Consider the following 18,467-nt stretch of genomic DNA (forward strand, 5'->3'; position numbering starts at 1 on the left):
GGGATAGACGTGTCCTCTCGGGAGGACTGCGTCATACAGCAGATCAGACCAGAGCCAGGTCAGACCAGAGCCGACTCGTTCCATCCGGTGGAGGCCGCGATGGTCCGGAGTAGATGCTTACCCTCCTCTCGGCCCTCCACAGGATGATCAAACACCGAGCGGAAGAGGAGGGTGAAGCACTCGTAGGACTCGACCTCGGGTCCGCCCGTTTCCCAGACCGCGGCACCCCAGTCCAGGGCCCTTCCGGTCAGTGCCAAGATGACTGTGGCAACCCTGTCTCTCCCGGAGACAGCCTCGGCGTAGCGAGCGAGATACAGTTCGCATTGCAGAAGGATCCCTTGCATCTCGCTGGCACGCCGTCAAACGCTCCGGGAGGGACAGTGGTATTCCGCGGACCGGCTCAAATGGGATGGAGGCAGGTAGTGGTCATGTTGGGGCTGGTGCCGGAACCGGTACTGGAGACTGGAGGGACTGCACTTTCCCCTCCAACCGCAGGATGGTTGCCAGCACGCTGTCCATGGTGCTGCCAAGTCTGGAGAGACAGTCCTCGTGATGCTGGACTGTCTCTACGATGGTCGTCAGCTCGGGCCTTTCCAGCTGTCTCCATTTTTATGGGTCGATTATTCTGTCACGTTGTATAATGATTAGAAGACAGCTGCAGGAATACGTATTAGGGGTTTTATTACTCCACCCAACACAAACACGTATATATATACCAAAGAGATGTAACCCAAACAAATAGCAAGGTGTAACCTCTACACAATACAAAGGGACAAGACCCGTAAACAACAAGAGCACAATACACGTTACTCACGAGACCAACGGACATGGGACAATAATCGACAAGGACAATGGGGAACAGAGGGCACAAATATATATACAAATATAATATACTAATCAGGGTGAATGTGAACCAGGTGTGCGTAATGAGACAAGACAGTCCGTGGTTGGTGGTAATGATCCATGTCAGTGACGCCTAGAAAGCCGGTGACGTTGACCTCCGGAACTGGTGAACGGAATGAGCAGCAGTACCGGGGAGATCCGTGACAACATTCCCCACACCATTACCCCACTGCCATCAGCCTGTACCGTTGACACTAGGAAGGATGGGGCCATGGACTCATGCTGCTTATGCCAATTCCTGACTCTTCCATCAGCATTACACAACAGGAACTGGGATTTGTTGGACCAGGCAATTTTTTTCCACTCCTCAATTGTCCAGTGTTGGATGATAAGAGTGGAACCCGGTGTGATTGTCTGCTGCAATAGCCCATCCGTGCCAAGGACCGACGAGTTGTGCGTTCCGAGATGCCGTTCTGCACACCACTGTTGTACTGCGCAGTTATTTGCCGTTATTTTCACTGTCGTCCGTGAAAAGCCCAGGAGGCCGGCCGTTTCTGACATACTGGAACCGGCGCGCCTGCTACCGACAATCATACCTCGCTCAAAGTCGCTTAGGTCACTCATTTTGCCCATTCTATCGTTCAATCGAACAGTAACTGAATGCCTCGATGCCTGTCTGCTCGCTTTATATAGCAAGCCACGGCCACATGACTCACTGTCTGTAGGAGCGAACCATTTTCATGAACGGGGTGGTGTACCTAATAAACTGGCCACTGAATGTACATACCAACATTACTCCATGGGTTTAGAGTGGAGCTTCCTACAAAATATTCAGCAAACAAATACATACACGGTGTACTTATCACATTCACAGCTGTAGCATATGAGTGAATATATAACAATGCAGCATAAGTCAGATGGAGCAGCCTACTTTTGTGTATTTTCTGGATTATTGCAACTTTGTCGACTTTGACTGTTTATTCAGTTGGAGAGACTGTAAATGTGTGCAATATGTCATCTGCAGTCTGGTTTACGCATTCAGCTCACATTTATAAATAATATCTTTCTGCAGTGTGGGTTGTGGTGGTGGGCCTCAAACTAATGACTGTTTTTCTTCAGACCTCGATGGTCCACATCACTTTCCCCTTCCCTCTCCCTCTCCCTCTCCCTCTCCCTCATCTGTGACTCAGTTGTCAACTAAGCCCAGGGTGAGCAGAGGACACTCTCTCTTTCACTCCCACCATCCCACGCTGCATAGCTACTGCAGAGCGCCAGCGTCTCTCCCTCCCCTGTCACGTGACCTGGGTTCCAGGCAGCCAGGCAGGCAGGCAGGAGAGACAGGAGGCTGCAGGGGAGCGGAGTGGAGCCGTGCTGAGTCAGCTAGCTCCACTGTGCCCAGCCCAGCCCCTCTGCCTCAACCTGATTCAGCAACACCAGCAGCAGCAGCAGCAGTACAGTAACTAACTGGCACACAGCAGCCAACTATCACATCTCTAACCTCTTTTCCCTCTCTCTTGCTAGCAGTCTATCACTCCCTCCTTCCCTCTCTCTCCTCTCTCTCTTTCTCTCATCTCTCTTTCTCTTACATCACTAAAACAGATACAACACTTATACAACATCAGGATGGATCAAATAATGTACAGTTGTGCTGATGATGCAAACTGGAGCACCATTGACTTGATGAAGTTAGCTAATGGTAATCAATAACAGCAATGTTAGGATAGATCAAGACCAAGTGGATAAATAACATCAAAGTAGAAATGTAAAAGTACCTCTGTCCTATACATGGCCAATGGCCATATTATTTATTTTAATGTCTGTGAACCCCGGTGGTCCTGTCAACATAGTAGAATGAATAGTTTGGATGTCTTCAAGTGTTTTGCTGCTTATTGCTTTAACTATCCACTTGTTCTTTGATTGCCCCTAACTAGCCACAGTTAAACAAAACAATTCATCCTGTACCAGCTGTAGGCCCTGTACCTTCCACAGGGAACCAATTAGGCTCCTCTGAAGAAAAGAGAAACGAAAACAGGTACCCAAACAAAGTGTGTGTTCTGACTGGAGATGTTACCTTTGATAGTACAGGTTTACCCTCTTCATAGTGGATCTCCACATAATCAGATGACAACAAGTCACTGGAAAGTAGAAGGAGAAGGGTGTGGGTTAGTGATATGTTGTGTGTCTGTTATGATGACCTGCTGCCCTAACCGTCTGACTGTGGTCTGGCCTAGTACTGTGACTCAGTTCTCCTTGTGGCTTACATGGTGGTTGAGAGGAGTGCATCCTGTTTAACAGCTAAACAACATTCACAATTACCACAAACCTTAGGTAATCCTCTTCAAAACCCACAGTCAAATACACCCACATTAACTTAAATACACCCCCACCATCTCACAGTTAAAACATAGCTAAAACGTTGAATACTGTGCAGCTATAAAAAGAGTAGGTAAGATGCTTCAGTTCAAACGAGGAGAGGGTGGGAGGGAAATGTGTTATTTTTGTTAGGCTGCCAGGTGGTTGAGACAGTACAAGAATATGTATAAGATACATACAGTATAATACAGTATAAATACACCAAGCTGCATACTCTGAAAGTGTTTGAAAGTCAGTCAACACACAGTCGTGACAGACTGCTTCCAAAAAGGGATACAGAATCCATCACAAAGCTGTCATTTAGTGAACGAACAAGGAGAAATGCTCTTTTGGAGTTCAAATCAATGTCAAATCTATTCAAATCTTTGAACACCATCTAGAGCAAGAGAACATCTAAAACAATTCATAATTTGAAATTGTATCATTATTTCAAAAATAAATACTTTTTCTAAAATGAGTAAGTGCATTGATTAGAAAAACATCCATGACAGGCAAATAACATTGAAAAAACATCCATGACAGGTATGGCATTGACACAAGTAACTAAGAATATCATATCCCTTTTCAAAATGGTGTCAATGAAGCATGACATGATAAATGATTGTGTGAGGCCTTTGCTTCACCTTGAGCACCACTGTCCTCCAGGCTGTTCCCACCGTCTGACTCAGCGAGCCATGCCACACCACACTGTTACACACACTCAATCTGTTAGCTGACGACTGACTTCAAGAGACTGCCATTTCTGCCACAATGGCGCTTTTCGGGGTAACCTTGTAGATCTAACTCAAAACACCCTCCCACCCCTGGACATACGGCACCTTTTGCTGCAGAAAAGTAGAAAAAAATACAAAAGAAGTGTCTTTGGAAATGTACTGTACGTGTGTGACATTTTTGAGCGATGCTCAGCGAGTGGGCTGGAAGTGCTGTGCACAGTTGGGTGTAGAGAGAGAGAGAGAGCGAGAGAGAGAGAGCGAGAGAGAGAGAGAGAGAGAGAGAGAGAGAGAGAGAGAGAGAGAGAGAGAGAGAGAGAGAGAGAGAGAGAGAGAGAGAGAGAGAGAGAGAGAGAGAGAGAGAGAGAGAGAGAGAGAGAGAGAGAGAGAGAGAGAGAGAGAGAGAGAGAGAGAGAGAGAGAGAGAGAGAGAGAGAGAGAGAGAGAGAGAGAGAGAGAGGAGAGAGATGAGAGGCAAAGCACCAGTGCAGTGTCTGTGAGAGATTCCTGAGTGTGCGGCTATTTTTAGCTTGACGGATGAGGCAGGGAGAGGAGAGTGTGCCACAGCACTGTGTGTGTGTATGTCTGTGTCCGTGTGCGTGAGAAAAAAATGTGTGTGTGTCTATGTGTGTGCGCATGCATGTGTGCATGAGATAGAGATGGAGTGTGTGTGTGTGTGTGTGAGTGAGAGAGAGAGAGAGAGAGAGAGAGAGAGAGAGAGAGAGAGAGAGAGAGAGAGAGAGAGAGAGAGAGAGAGAGAGAGAGAGAGAGAGAGAGAGAGAGAGAGAGAGAGAGAGAGAGAGAGAGAGAGAGAGAGAGAGAGAGAGAGAGAGAGAGAGAGAGAGAGAGAGAGAGAGAGAGAGAGAGAGAGTGCATGGAGGGGGGAGAGGGGGGAGAGGGGAGAGAGGGGAGAGTGCGGCATTGCAGAGTATGGAGGGCTGGAGCAGTGGAACGTGAGTGTGCAGAAGTGTGTGTGTATGTAGAGAAGGGAGGCCGGAGAAGTACATGTCGCAATGTGTAATGTGCAGCCAGTGTGTATGAGTGTTTATGTGTGTGGGGCTAAGGAGTCCAACCCTGAGGTATTTGAGTCCACAGGAGACTGAGTTCCACAATGCAGTGGTAGAGGAGAGGGGAAAGACCAGAAACTGCAGGAGGTTCTGGGGCTTGGCGTAAGACCAGCTCCAGCCCAAATCCCCCATTGACACATTATGCTGTCATTGCTATAGCCCTGGCACATGGAAGTAATCAGCTCTGCTCCTAATTGAATAGTGATGCTCTGGGAAAGGGAGGACAAGACATACTGTACTGCAGCCCAGACCACTGCATGACTGAAGCAGCCCCAGATCAATGCTAATTAAAACACAGAGGTATTATGAGCCCAGTAAATCCTCAATCTAGACCTACATTAAACCATCTGCATATAGGTTTTCTATGAAAACTATTTCGGTTTTGACATTGGAATGACAATAAAACACAGTTCTCTGTTAAAGGGATACTTTGGTATTTTGGCAATAAGGTCCTTCCTCAGAGTCAGATGAACTTATGGATACCATTATTATATGTCTCTGCGTGCAGTTTGAAGGAAGTTGCTAACTAGCGCTAGCACAATTGCTAAATAGTGTTAGTGCAATGACTGGAAGTCTAAGGCAGATACCCATAGACTTCCAGTTATTGCACTACGCTAGCAGATACCCATGGACTTCCAATCATTACGCTAAGGGCTAGCAGATACCCATAGACTTCCAGTCACTTCGCTAACGCTAGTTAGCATTGGCTCGCGAAACTATCTCTAACTTCCTTCATACTGGACACAGAGACATAAAATGGTATCCATGAGTTCATCTGACTCTGGGGAAGTAGAAAATTCCCGAAGTATCCCTTTAAGAATAGTCAACTCTATTATGCTGAAAATATGTTCTCCAGGTGCAGAAATAAGAGGAGCAGTGAACAGTACAAGTTGCACCCATTGGCAGGTTGCAGACCTATCTATATTTAGCATTCTCGCAGCTACAACAGTGAGCAGAATTCATCCTACCCATAGACACAGACAAAAAAGACATGCACCAAAAAGTAACACTCACATAATACTCACAAACAATGAAAACAACATAGGATCTGGTCACAAAGCACAGCTTCTCTTCACTTCTGCAAGGTTACTTATTCAGATCATTGTGTAATTATTGTCTGATCAACAAAAAAAAAAATCTCTTGATTAAATGCTATTTTTCAAAGCCTGAGTGTTGGGACTGAGAGCAACAGGAAAAATAGTTTGTGTTGTGAGGGCAGGAGATGGTTAAGTTCTCAGGTCAGGGACAGGGCACCGACCCCTCATGCTTCCTAGTGTAGTTTATTGTGTGTGTGTGTGTGTGTGTGTGTGTGTATGTGTGTGTGTGTGTGTGTGTGTGTGTGTGTGTGTGTGTGTGTGTGGGTGTGTGTGTGTGTGTGTGTGTGTGTGTGTGTGTGTGTGTGTGTGTGTGTGTGTGTGTGTGGGTGCGTGCGTGTGTGCGTGCGTGTGCGTGCGTGTGTGTGTGTGTATCAACCCTCCTCCTCTGACAGCATTGGTCACCATGACCACTTTCCCCATCACTACTACCATCCTACACATGGTCACCAAACCACACTACCTTCAGAGGTCAATGACTGCCAAGAGTCTCCATGCTTCGCCATTACTATATTCACTTGAAAAGACAATGCATTTGTCAGGCTCATTATATAATTTAGCTTTAGGATGTTATAATCAGCCCACGACATAATGTATGTTCACGGTCATAGGAGCTAATGTTCTTCATGTGACAGGTCTGAGAAGACTGATGGTGGACACAACATGAGGTCTACCAGTGATGAGACAAACTGCCAGTCTCTGTAAGATGACCTGTTCAATCACCATAGCACAGACTCGTGAGGCCCTGCATTAACCTGACAGATAGTACACCTCATTACTAGTGAACAAAGTCACCTACAACTCCCTGGGAATCATGGGGCCTGTCACTTTTGATTTAAAGATGATCCAACCAGCCCAATATGGTGCTCTCCGTATCAATGAGTCTAGCACGGCGACCCTGCAGAATGTGGCTACTGTTGTGACCATGACCTTGATAACAGTGTAGTGTCTGAAGGTCTATTGATTTAGCTGATGTTTGCAAATGGTGTAATAGATGAACTTTACTCTGCTTTGCTGAAGCATTTGGAAAAGCATTGCTACATAGGTTTCTTGGAATAGAGGACATTTGGAGATATGTGAAAGCCGGGGATTGGTTTATTAAAATCACGCCATACTATGTCACATAGGATATAAATACCATGTCTTAAACAAAGAAGGGGGAGACAACATATTGGATCAACAGATTGGCCGTTTCTCTCCAGATATAACTGCAGATATCTGTAAATTAATACTGTGAACTTTGATACAATAAATCTTTATAATCAAAGAACAGTGTAAGCGGACTTCTTATCATCACAGCATAATTAGCAACGTTGACTTGGACACCACAACAGAAACTGTAGTTAGATGTGTTCCACACACTGGATCTGAATCAAAATGGAAGACTGTTCAGAAAATCACTCCTTACGTTCATATAAAATGACCTCTATGCTGTAAACCATGAAAAAACAAGAGCAGGGCAACACCCAAATGCCTATATCCACCACTGTTAGCTAATACCCATGCCTATTTCATAAGCTAAAAGATCAGCCTGCTAACCAAACTGTATTGAGTAAGAGCAGCCAGGTATAAAGTAGACAAAAACACTTACTTGTTTAACGTTAGGTCCAATACAAATCTGGAGCCAAAGGCCTCTAACTGGAAACTGGCTTGAGCAAGGTGGACCGCCTGTGGGAGAGAGAAGGTTAACCACATCACAGGTCATTGTTTTCATCAGGCTGTTTTCTTTTCTAATTGTAGGTTTATTGGGAGAATGTTAGCCTTTGGTAATGGTAATGGTAAGAGTAGTTATAGCACTAAACAAATTAAATGTATTATTATTATTAATAGTTATATAATTAGAATCCTATTTCTATGGTTATTTAATTGAGAAATTGTAACTGTAATGACTGTAAGGAATGGCATGCCAACTTCACTGCCAAGCCAAGTTAAGTATAATAGGGCATCAACCTCATAACATAGGAGAGGAGGGGAGAATAGAGCTAGACAATGCTCTCATTGATGATTCCTTCTAGCCCATCATTTAAATCAAAGTATACCCATTCATCCGTTTACTTTATCCAGTGTGCCAACATGGACAAGTGTACTCCCATTGGCAAGTATAACCACCAATGTACTCCAATAGGTTCCAATAGGATGACAATCCCATGTTCCGACCAGAAGTCTTGTATGTTGTCTTACCTGATCACGACCCTCTGTGGCCTGGTTCCTAACCCGGGTGTCCAGGTCATGGTAAGTGCTCTCTGAGTCCTCGTTCAGGTAGTAGATGAGCCGAGAGGGATAGGTGATCACATGCTCAGCCGCATGGTGACTTGTGTTGTCTGTGGCCGTTGCTGCAGTTGCCTCTCGCTCCAACAATAATGACACTGCGTCCCTCTCAACCACCTCATTCTCTCCTCCTTGAGAAAGTGCAGAAGAGGAGATACCCCACCACCACACGAACATGACAGTCAGTCTATACTCTGCATAGCCCCAACATAAGGAAGCCTGTCAATCATAATCTAATCATTTAAACAATTGCTGCTACTGCAGGAAGTGATTATGACTTCACCATTCCTCCAGGACACAATTGAGAGAGTTAAGTGTATATTGCTGTATAATGTTGTGTATTAGTACCATTAGAGTATGGCTGTAAATTATGACATAACATTTTCAAGGTCTACCTAAAAATAATTATATGGGGATTCCCTTAAACAATGAAATAAAATTTAAAAAATAATCTTAAATTGCATTACAAAAATCTATATTTGACTTCATCAAAAAGAAAAATATAAATTGAATATGACAGACTGGGTAGGCTACTTCATGTTTTGTTGAATAGTATTCTACTAATGAAAATAGAATATTTCAATTAATAATTATATTAGAACTTAATATAATAAAGGAGTGCCTTGTTAAGGTCAACGTTAAGGTAAACTGCAACAGCAGTTTATAAAGGTGTTTTGATCTTTGAGGTGCTAATAATTAGACAAAATTGTACAGTTAAAACGAGTTCATCTTAAACATTTGTCACAGGTTAATTTAGCTATATTTCATGTTCATAAACCTGAACAAAAGATGCTGAGGTGCTTTCGTCTGCCCCCTCTCTCACCGTCACTTAAAAGGACTCGGCCTATTAAATTGTCCTCTGGACACAGACAGATCCGTCCCAAAATAGAAACGGCATAGCGAGATTAACCAACATATCCATCATATATATCATATAATGACACAAAGAAGCATGCAAGTTATTAAATGTAACTGATACCGTTAGGAAGGGACAGGATTGGGCTAAGAATATGCAGTACCTACCAATTGCCGCTATGGATGGATGGAGCCAGGACGCAAGGATGCTCACGAGCAAATTTGCCAGAAATATCAAATGCATGATTCATATTTGATATTTGAAATATCTTTATATCAACATGTCAACGCAGTAATTAGCTGGCGGCCCATTATTGCAGGGAAGATGTCGTTTACGGGAAATTCTTCATGTATCCAGTCCGTGGGGGAGAGGACTCCTGCAGCAACGGGCGGGGGGGGGACGAATGGAAGGCGGTGGCCAGCCACTCGAAATCAACGAGCAGACTCCTCCTGATGCTGCATCCGCGCAAGTGCCGAGTCTTGCCACAATTCAACACAAGTCCACCCTTTGCCCGCGCGCACATAGAACAGGCTCGTGCACGAGCCTTAAAGTAGCCTACATGCAGTTGCTTTTCACTGGGAAGAGAGCCCGGGTCATCTGCTTAAACTGCATCCCATTCTTGCTGCAATAATGTACTATGTCCTAAAGTGTATGAGGTCATACCTGTTCTGATTCCCACTCTATTTTACATGGTCAAAATAAATGGTGATCAGTTTTGTGATATGGTGGCCTATGTGTTTTGAAGGCTGATTATTATTTTACTGTATTCTGCACCACAGTGTTTATCTCTGTCTAAACTGAAATTGATAAGCATCAATTGGAGAGCTATTTTGATGGGAATTATTTTATAGTTTTGTCAATCATCTTGGCTTTCCCTTAAAAAATGTTAGTCTATTAGAATGCAGCAAAATGAGTGGGAGTGTTGTTGACATTAATATTTTAGTCATTTAGCAGATGCTCTCCAGAGCAACTAACAGGAGCAATTAGGGTTAAGTGCCTTGTTCAAGGGCACATAGACAGATTTTTCACCTAGTCGGCTCCACAATTCAAACCAGCGACCTTTCGGTAACTGGCCCAAATCAGTGATGCCAATTTAGCAATTTTGTTGCTAGATTTAGCTACTTTTCAGACTACCCTGGCAACTTTCTTTTCAAACAGCACCTAGCAACAAATGTAGCTACTTTTACAATGTATTTCTAACTTTGAGCAACTTTTGAAAAGTGACTCAAATGCTAAAATGCACGCATTTTCCCTCTAAATGACACAAAAACGATTTTCTCTGTCACAACACACGTGCCTGTCTGCAAAAGTGCATTGTGAGTGACATCAGCAGCAGGCGCTCAGCTCGTGCACAGGCAGCAGCAGGCCAGCCAAGCAGCACAACAAACTGGAGAGCGCTGGAGAGAGATGCCCACACATCATTATTTGAGTGAAGTTGCTTGTTCAATAAGATAGCATATATACCTTGTTATTAGCTTGTACCTAAAATTGTTGATCAGTTAGGTAGCATGCTAACTAACTACCAATACACTGCTTAAAACTATAATTGTTCAGAATGGGTAGGTTTACTAGTTAATAAGAAAATAAATAAAATGTAATTGTTCAGTAATGTGTAATGTGTAATTGTTCAATAATTCAATGTGTTGTGTTTAAAAATAAGAATATCTGATCATATAAGTCGCTCTGGATAAGAGCGTCTGCTAAATGACTAAAATGTAATGTAAATATAAAATGTGTTGTGTTTATTACTTTTACAAATATAAATATGTGATATTAAACAAACAAATCTAAACCAACAAATGTCAAATCATATTTGTCGCCGAGATGGCCAGTCAATTTGAGTAACGTTATTGTGTATTCTACGTAATGACGCAGTTTTACATTATTACATAATGACATCATCACGCAATGACATCACAAAGTAATTGTAGCAACTTTTAGCAACAAATCGACCTGCCTCTAGCAACTTCCCCTGAAAATTAGTTGGCAACACTGGGCCCAATGCTCTTAAGCAATAGGCTACCTGCCGCCCTGTTGACTGACCAAAGTCTATAGACCAGCACTCAGTCCTTGGGACCCCAAGGGGTGCACGCTTTGGTTTTTGCCCTAACACTACACAGCTGGTTCAAATGATCAAAGCTTGATGATTAGTTGATTATTTGAATCAGCTGTGTAGTGATAGGGCAAAAACCAAAACGTGCACCCCTTGGGGTCCCGAGGGCAGAGTTTGGGAAACCCTGCATAGACTAACCTAAATGGGGTACACTGTAAAATATTACTCTTTGTATCAACCTAAAAATTATTACATTAACTGGTTACAAGTAAATGAGTTAGGCTTTCTCAATTGAAAAAAAAAACTACATTTGTTGAAACTAGATACAGTTGAAGTCGGAAGTTTACATACACTTAGGTTGGAGTCATTAAAAATCGTTTTTCAACCACTCCACAAATTTCTTGTTAACAATCTATAGTTTTGGCAAGTTGGTTAGGACATCTACTTTGTGCATGACACAAGTAATTTTTCCAACAATTGTTTACAGACAGATTATTTCACTTATAATTCACTGTATCACAATTCCAGTGGGTCAGAGGTTTACATACACTAAGTTGACTGTGCCTTTAAACAGCTTGAAAAATTCCAGAAAATGATGTCATGGCTTTAGAAGCTTCTGATAGGCTTATTGACATCATTTGAGTCAATTGGAGGTGTACCTGTGGATGTATTTCAAGGCCTACCTTCAAACTCAGTGTCTCTTTGCTTGACATCATGGGAAAATCAAATGAAACGCCTGTAGGTACAACGTTCATCTGTACAAACAATAGTATGCAAGTATAAACACCATGGGACCAGGCAGCCGTCATACCGCTCAGGAAGGAGACGCATTCTGTCTCCTAGAGATGAATGTACTTTGGTGCGAAAAGTGCAAATCAATCCCAGAACAACAGCAAAGGACCTTGTGAAGATGCTGGAGGAAACAGGTACGAAAGTATCTATATCCACAGTAAAACAAGTCATATATCGACATAACCTGAAAGGCTGCTCAGCAAGGAAGAAGCCACTGCTCCAAAACCACCATAAAAAAGCCAGACTACGGTTTGCAACTGCACATGGGGACAAAGATCGTACTTTTTGGAGATATGTCCTCTGGTCTGTAGAAACAAAAATAGGACTGTTTGGCCATAATGACCATCGTTATGTTTGGAGGGAAAAGGGGGTGGCTTGCAAGCCGAAGAACACCATCCCAACCGTGAAGCACGGGGGTGGCAGCATCATGCTGTGGGGGTGCTTTGCTACAGGAGGGACTGGTGCACTTCACAAAATAGATGGCATCATGAGGAAGGAAAATTATGTGGATATATTGAAGCAACATCTCAAGACATCAGTCAGGAAGTTAAAGCTTGGTTGCAAATGGGTCTCCCAAATGGACAATGACCCCAAGCATACTTCCAAAAGTTGTGGCAAATTGGCTTAAGGACAACAAAGTCAAGGTATTGGAGTGGCCATCACAAAGCCCTGATCTCAATCCTATAGAAAATGTGTGGGCAGAACTGAAAAAATGTGTGCGAGCAAGGAGGCCTACAAACCTGACTCAGATACACCAGCTCTGTCAGGAGGAATGGGCCAACATTCACCCAACTTATTGTGGGAAGCTGGTGGAAGGCTACCTGAAATGTTTGACCCAAGTTAAACAATTTAAAGGCAATACTAATTGAGTGTATGTAAACTTCTGACCCACTGGGAATGTGATGAAAGAAATAAAAGCTGAAATAAATCATTCTCTCTACTATTATTCTGACATTTCACATTCTTAAAATAAAGTGGTGATCCTAACTGACCTAAGGCAGGGAATTTTTACCAGGGTTAAATGTCAGGAATTGTGAAAAACTGAGTTTAAATGTAATTGGCTAAGGTGTATGTAAACTTCAGACTTCAACTGTATATGATTCAATGCCAACTGTTATATTTGATTATTAACAAATCTATATTTCAAGATGCAACCTATGTCAACTTACTTTTCACTCAACTTACTTTGGTTAAACCTAATAAATAACATAAATACAATATACTGTAAATACAATATACTGTACACAACCAGTTATACAGTAGTACATTTTTCACTTCGGAATTACCTATCCAAATTTAAGGACAGATTTCCGACTGGTTGACCACTGGCAATTCAATCTCAGAAGTTCCAAGCACCAGTAAGCCTATAGTAGGCTTGATTTACTGCAGTGTATGGTATTTAGAAAAAACATTAGGAAAAGCCCAACATAAAGAGCAAGTCTAAATCAATAACAGAAAAACGTCAGGTATAGAGTAACCCTGGTCTACAGGAATCCATTATTTTGCATTAATTTCTTATTTTTACAATCTCTAAGCATATATGATTATCATCTTGTGCAGATATTAGATTTTATGTCAAGTATAAATTAGGAAATTTAAATCCTCAGCATACCAAAAACCCCTTTGTGCAAATTAAGTCCTCAAAATAAGTAATTCATGTGAAAAACTGCATACTTTTACCACTCTGCCTCGTGAAATAACAAAACAGGCTTTTCTCTTTATCTCTGCCAAGCGACCCTAGCTGACCATCCCACTGCGGCCCATTTAACCTTGAGGTAGGAGCTGTCAGATCCTGCAGGACCGATAGGGTGACAGTGTGTGTGTGTGTGTGTGTGTGTCTCTGTGTGTAAAATACTGAGTGTGTGTTTGTGTGTATGCGTGTGTGTGTGCGCAGGCGTGCGTGCGTGCGCAACAATCATAGATTTGATCAAGAGGCCTGCCATTCGTACCAGGCACCCATGAGTAGTCCTGCCAAACATTTGTAAAAAGAGAGTAGGGCCTACCTTCACACCCTCTAGTTGTAAGAGCAACCCCTAATAGTGATAAAGTAAAGCAATGAATGTGACTATTTTACGTATTTCTCACCCTGTGTAATTACACACGGTTGGATACATTATTTGAACTGGACATGCTGCGCACTACCTTAAAATCATGATTGAAGTGCAGCCCTCTGTTTGGATTTCATTGACCGCTTACAATAGTGTGATGGACATAAAATCTGGAGGTGCCATGTGTTATGCAAAGGATATGCAAAGCTTTATCAAATATTTAAAACACAGCAACACAGGCAATCATTGACATTGATTGTGTCCTTTGACATGTAGCCTTAGTGAAGCAGACATGCTCTCCCACTAGCTCCGATTGTAGCTAGAATCTGTCTTGGGCAATTCTGTGTGATCGGTAGCGGTGGGTAATGTGTTCTGTGTTTTTCATGATGTTCACTATTAGCACTGAATCTTTTAAATTATATTTGTGTACTGTGATACTAAAGATCCCGGAAAGGTTTCTATTGATGAGATGGTCACCATTTGGTTACAATGTTGTGACAAGTTAACGTGGAAATCTTATGTAAAGAAAGTGTTTGGAGTCATTATTTCATGTTATGGAACCAACTTAATATCTTGATTAACAGGAAATGTATTATCTGCACAAGATGATAATCATATATGCTCAGAGATGGTAAAAACAAGAAATGAATGTAATATAATGGATTCCTGTAGACCAGGGTTACTCTATACCTGACGTTTTTGTGTTATTGATTTAGACTTGCTCTGTATACTGAGCTTTTCCTAGTGTTCTTTCTAAATACCATACACTGCAGTAAATCATGCCTACTATAGGCTTACTTGTGCTTGGAACTTCTGAGATCTTATTGCCAGTGGTCAACCAGTCGGGAAATCTGTCCGGACCTATTCTATAAATAATGGAATGTTTAATGATGGACTTACTATAAGCAATTTAGCGATTATACTCTTCAACAAGGCATTCCTTTTCCCCCCGGGACCCCGAGTTTTCCTCATTCCTATTCAGTGCAAGTAATGCGTCAGTGGACGCGCCCACTTGGACACCAACAACATAACTCGCCAGTATTTATCACGGTGTAACGGGCTTATGCATAGACTCTAAGGAGGATACTCGAACATGAACATGAACGATACCCCAACCCCAGTAATAACATAGAGATGGAGTTTAGAATTTCAATTAAACGTATCACTCAGTGAGACACATAGTAAAATACTGAGAGTTGCCATAGAGGTAGCCTAACTATTTTATGCTGCTTCACCTCTGAAAGTTTTTCGTTTGGGTGATTTCGACTCCGAGACGGTTGGCGGGACATAGAGAAGCCCCTGAGCGACTGGGAGGTATGCATATGTAGACTAGGAGGCGTTCGGGGCTGTTGGATAACGCATAAGAAAATGCATAGCATTCGCAAAATATCAGATGCAGTTTTTTCTGATCATTCAGACTGACCTTAACATTACTTATTAGATAGTTATCTGTACTTTATAGAACATACATTACGAACTTCTATGTTAATAGTAGTTTCATAACTCACGTACTGTATCATGTGGCAAATTATTTTAATTCAAAATATATTTTAATTATGCCTACAGTTAAATTCTGTTGTCATGTTGTTTTAGTTTTTGAGTTTTACTACTGTTGCCTTCAGTTTATCTGACCATAGACCTTTAAGGCCAAAGTTAGACAGAACATTTTGTAGGTTGGAGGTCGGTTTGTACTGAAGATTTCCTGTGTTTAAGGGTCACATAAGTTTACTTTGAGGCATAGAAGAAACAGACAAGCAGGATGTAGTCATGATTTAACAATGTGTGACACCGTGTGCGTGCTGTGTGTGTGTGTGTGTGTGTGTGTGTGTGTGTGAAGGGTGTGTGTGTGAAGGGTGTCGGCACTCCACATCTCCTCTTTTTCCAGTCGGCTCACTAATGATGCCACTCTTCTAGGATAAGGATCCACCCAGCTGTAATTAACACAATCTCAGTTTTCAAACAACTGGAGGAACTGCGACCAGGACACTAACAAGAGCAAATTCTGTGTAAAAGAAGTGCAGGGGCATTTGCAGTATCAGGTGAGAAACCATGATATAAAAACATCATGGGCTATTATGACAACAATATCTATTTTACGGAACATCTGCATGTTGTATTGTACAGAGTAATTAACAACATTGTGTTAACATGTTATTTAACAACATGAGTAATTACAGGGTTACTAAAGAAGTACAAGAGCAACTTAATGCAACTTACATTTTTACTGAAAAGACACATAACATATATTAAAGGATTGCATCTTATAATAGCTTTTTCTTTCTTACAGGACCTCTGCTTACAAAGGTAGTAGTGTTGCAGTAATGGAAGAATCCTCGGAAGACTATGGAAATTACACCTACGATTATCTGGAGTATGAAGACTTCAAGAAGAAGTCAAAGATGGATACTCCCAGAAGGAGGCTATGCACATCATATCAGTTGTCATATATAGTATTTCCTTTGTGCTTGGTGTCACTGGAAATGGAATAGTCATATGGGTGACAGCATTTAAAAGCAAACGGACAGTGAACAGTATATGGTTGCTGAACATGGCTATAGCAGACTTTGTGTTTGTGCTCTTTTTACCTTTCTCCATCGACTACGTGCTTCGAGACTTCCACTGGTCCTTTGGGCTGGTCATGTGTAAACTAAACTCATTTGTGTCTGTGATGAACATGTACGCCAGTGTGCTCTTTCTCATGATTCTCAGTCTAGACAGGTATGTCTCATTGGTCCACCTTAGCTGGTCTCAGAGGTGTCGCACTATAAGGCGAGCCTGGACCGTATGTGGCTGTGTGTGGGGGGTATCTGCTCTACTGAGCCACCCTACCTTGATATTCCGTGACACTATGCGTATACATGGCAGGGTGGTGTGCTTCAACAACTTCAATGTCCAGGATGGACATACAGCTGCTGTGAGACATATCACGCTGGTGGCCGTCCGTACCACAGTGGGCTTCCTACTGCCCTTCAGCGCCATCTGCGTGACTGGAATTCTCCTGGCAATCAAAGTCCACCAGTCTGAAGATTCTGTGCGCCTATCCAGCTTCTCTAAAATAGTTTCCGCTGTCATTCTGGCCTTCTTCTTTTGCTGGGCACCGTTCCATACCTTTAGTTTAATGGAGCTTTCCATGCACTCTTCACTGTACCTACATACTGTTCTGAAGACAGGCTTTCCTCTTGCTACTAGCTTAGCCTTTTTCAACAGCTGTGTCAACCCCCTCCTCTACATGCTGGTGGGCAAGAAGGTTCGCCGGCTCCTGAAGCGCTCGTGTCTGGACATCACAAAGAGTTCTCTGCGGGAGCTCAGCCAGTCCATCTCTGCAACTGAATCAGTGACTGTAGCAGACATCAGTCCTTCAGACATCAATCCACTAGAGGAGCCCACAGAATCATCAACTGTATGATTATAACGCAGTACTTCCTAAACCCACAGTTAACTGTATAGAAGAAATCAACAAGAGCTGCTATTTTACCTTTGAGAGCCAGCCTGACCATTATTTGACCAGATGTGACTTATTTTATATTCTACTTCAGTGTAACATTTCTGCTAGTTGTTTCAGTTGGATACTTCCAAGCAGCAATTACTCAGAGTGCCAACTTCTGTTGACTGTAAATTGCCCTCAGTGGAAAACCTGAGTAAAGACGTGCGCTAAAAGTATAACTTGCACAGGGAAAAAGAGGTAACTTTAATGATTTGAAAAAAGAATCTGATCCTAATTACCCCAAAAACAAACAGGAAAGGGGGCCAACCATCCCCACAGCCTCTGGAACAGGAATTATTAGAAGCAGATCTACCATTTTCATAAACACTTTGTATTTAGATTTCGGTCTTTAAACAAATCCAAGTTTAACCCTGATGGGAATTTGCACATCTCAGTAGGCCTTCTATTTCCCTTAGGAAGATATTACATTGAAAAGGTATGTTTTCCTTTATAAGCTCATTTCCTGTTGTAGTGTTCTCTGTTATTATACACTCAAAAAAAATGCTGGGTTAAAAACAACCCAATTTGGGTAAATATTGGACAGAACACATGTTGGGTTATTTTGACACAGCCAGTTGGGTCTCAAACAACCCATTGTTGTCTTTAAAAAGAGAAAGGTTGGGTTGTTGAGCTATGATCCACCGGGTCAGATCAGAAGACTAGAGGCGTGGCTTATTAGGGGTGTGGTTTTCAGATAGCTATTTTTGGCCACCTGTGAGAGCAAATGTCATTCCGGTTAATCTGTTCTGTTGTCTTGTCATCACATGTTAAGGTTGAGCACTGACACTTTTGTAGCTTTAATAAGGCTTATTACATTTAAGTCATTTAGCAGACGCTCTTATCCAGAGCGACTTACAGTTAGTGCATACATTATTTTATC

At 42.4% G+C, this 18,467-nt stretch overlaps 2 protein-coding genes across 6 annotated transcripts in view; one reads left to right on the forward strand and one right to left on the reverse strand.

Moving 5' to 3' along the window:
* Window positions 1-9,679, reverse strand: part of LOC121536754 (disintegrin and metalloproteinase domain-containing protein 23) — a 42,784-nt gene extending 33,105 nt beyond the window's left edge. The window contains exons 1-4 of one of the 3 annotated variants that reach the window (XM_041844269.2): window positions 9,378-9,679; window positions 8,268-8,482; window positions 7,678-7,754; window positions 2,915-2,978 (exon numbers count right to left, since the gene is read on the reverse strand). In XM_041844269.2, coding sequence (XP_041700203.1) covers window positions 2,915-2,978; window positions 7,678-7,754; window positions 8,268-8,482; window positions 9,378-9,453 — 432 coding nt within the window. In that variant the 5' untranslated portion in view covers window positions 9,454-9,679. Of the gene's footprint in view, window positions 1-2,914; window positions 2,979-7,677; window positions 7,755-8,267; window positions 8,486-9,377 lie in introns of all 3 variants that reach the window. The other 2 variants (XM_041844268.2, XM_041844270.2) reach the window with 2 other exon arrangements.
* A 5,486-nt stretch (window positions 9,680-15,165) lies between these two features.
* Window positions 15,166-18,467, forward strand: cmklr2 (chemerin chemokine-like receptor 2). 3 transcript variants are annotated; one of them, XM_041843514.2, is made up of 3 exons: window positions 15,166-15,417; window positions 15,941-16,142; window positions 16,391-18,467. In XM_041843514.2, the coding sequence occupies exon 3, from the start codon at window positions 16,526-16,528 to the stop codon at window positions 17,507-17,509; it is 984 nt and encodes a 327-aa protein (XP_041699448.2). In that variant the 5' UTR covers window positions 15,166-15,417; window positions 15,941-16,142; window positions 16,391-16,525; the 3' UTR covers window positions 17,510-18,467. The 3 variants fall into 3 exon arrangements, with proteins under 3 accessions (XP_041699448.2, XP_041699450.2, XP_041699449.2); XM_041843516.2 differs by having other exon boundaries at window positions 16,018-16,142; XM_041843515.2 differs by lacking the exon at window positions 15,166-15,417 and having other exon boundaries at window positions 15,454-16,142.

This window comes from Coregonus clupeaformis, chromosome 23 (genome assembly GCF_020615455.1).
Source record: "Coregonus clupeaformis isolate EN_2021a chromosome 23, ASM2061545v1, whole genome shotgun sequence".
In the NCBI taxonomy this organism is placed as follows: domain Eukaryota; kingdom Metazoa; phylum Chordata; class Actinopteri; order Salmoniformes; family Salmonidae; genus Coregonus; species Coregonus clupeaformis.

Excerpts from the sequence above, each read along its gene's own strand:
- cmklr2 (XM_041843514.2), top strand. The coding sequence starts at position 16,526 with ATGCACATCATATCAGTTGTCATATATAGTATTTCCTTTGTGCTTGGT.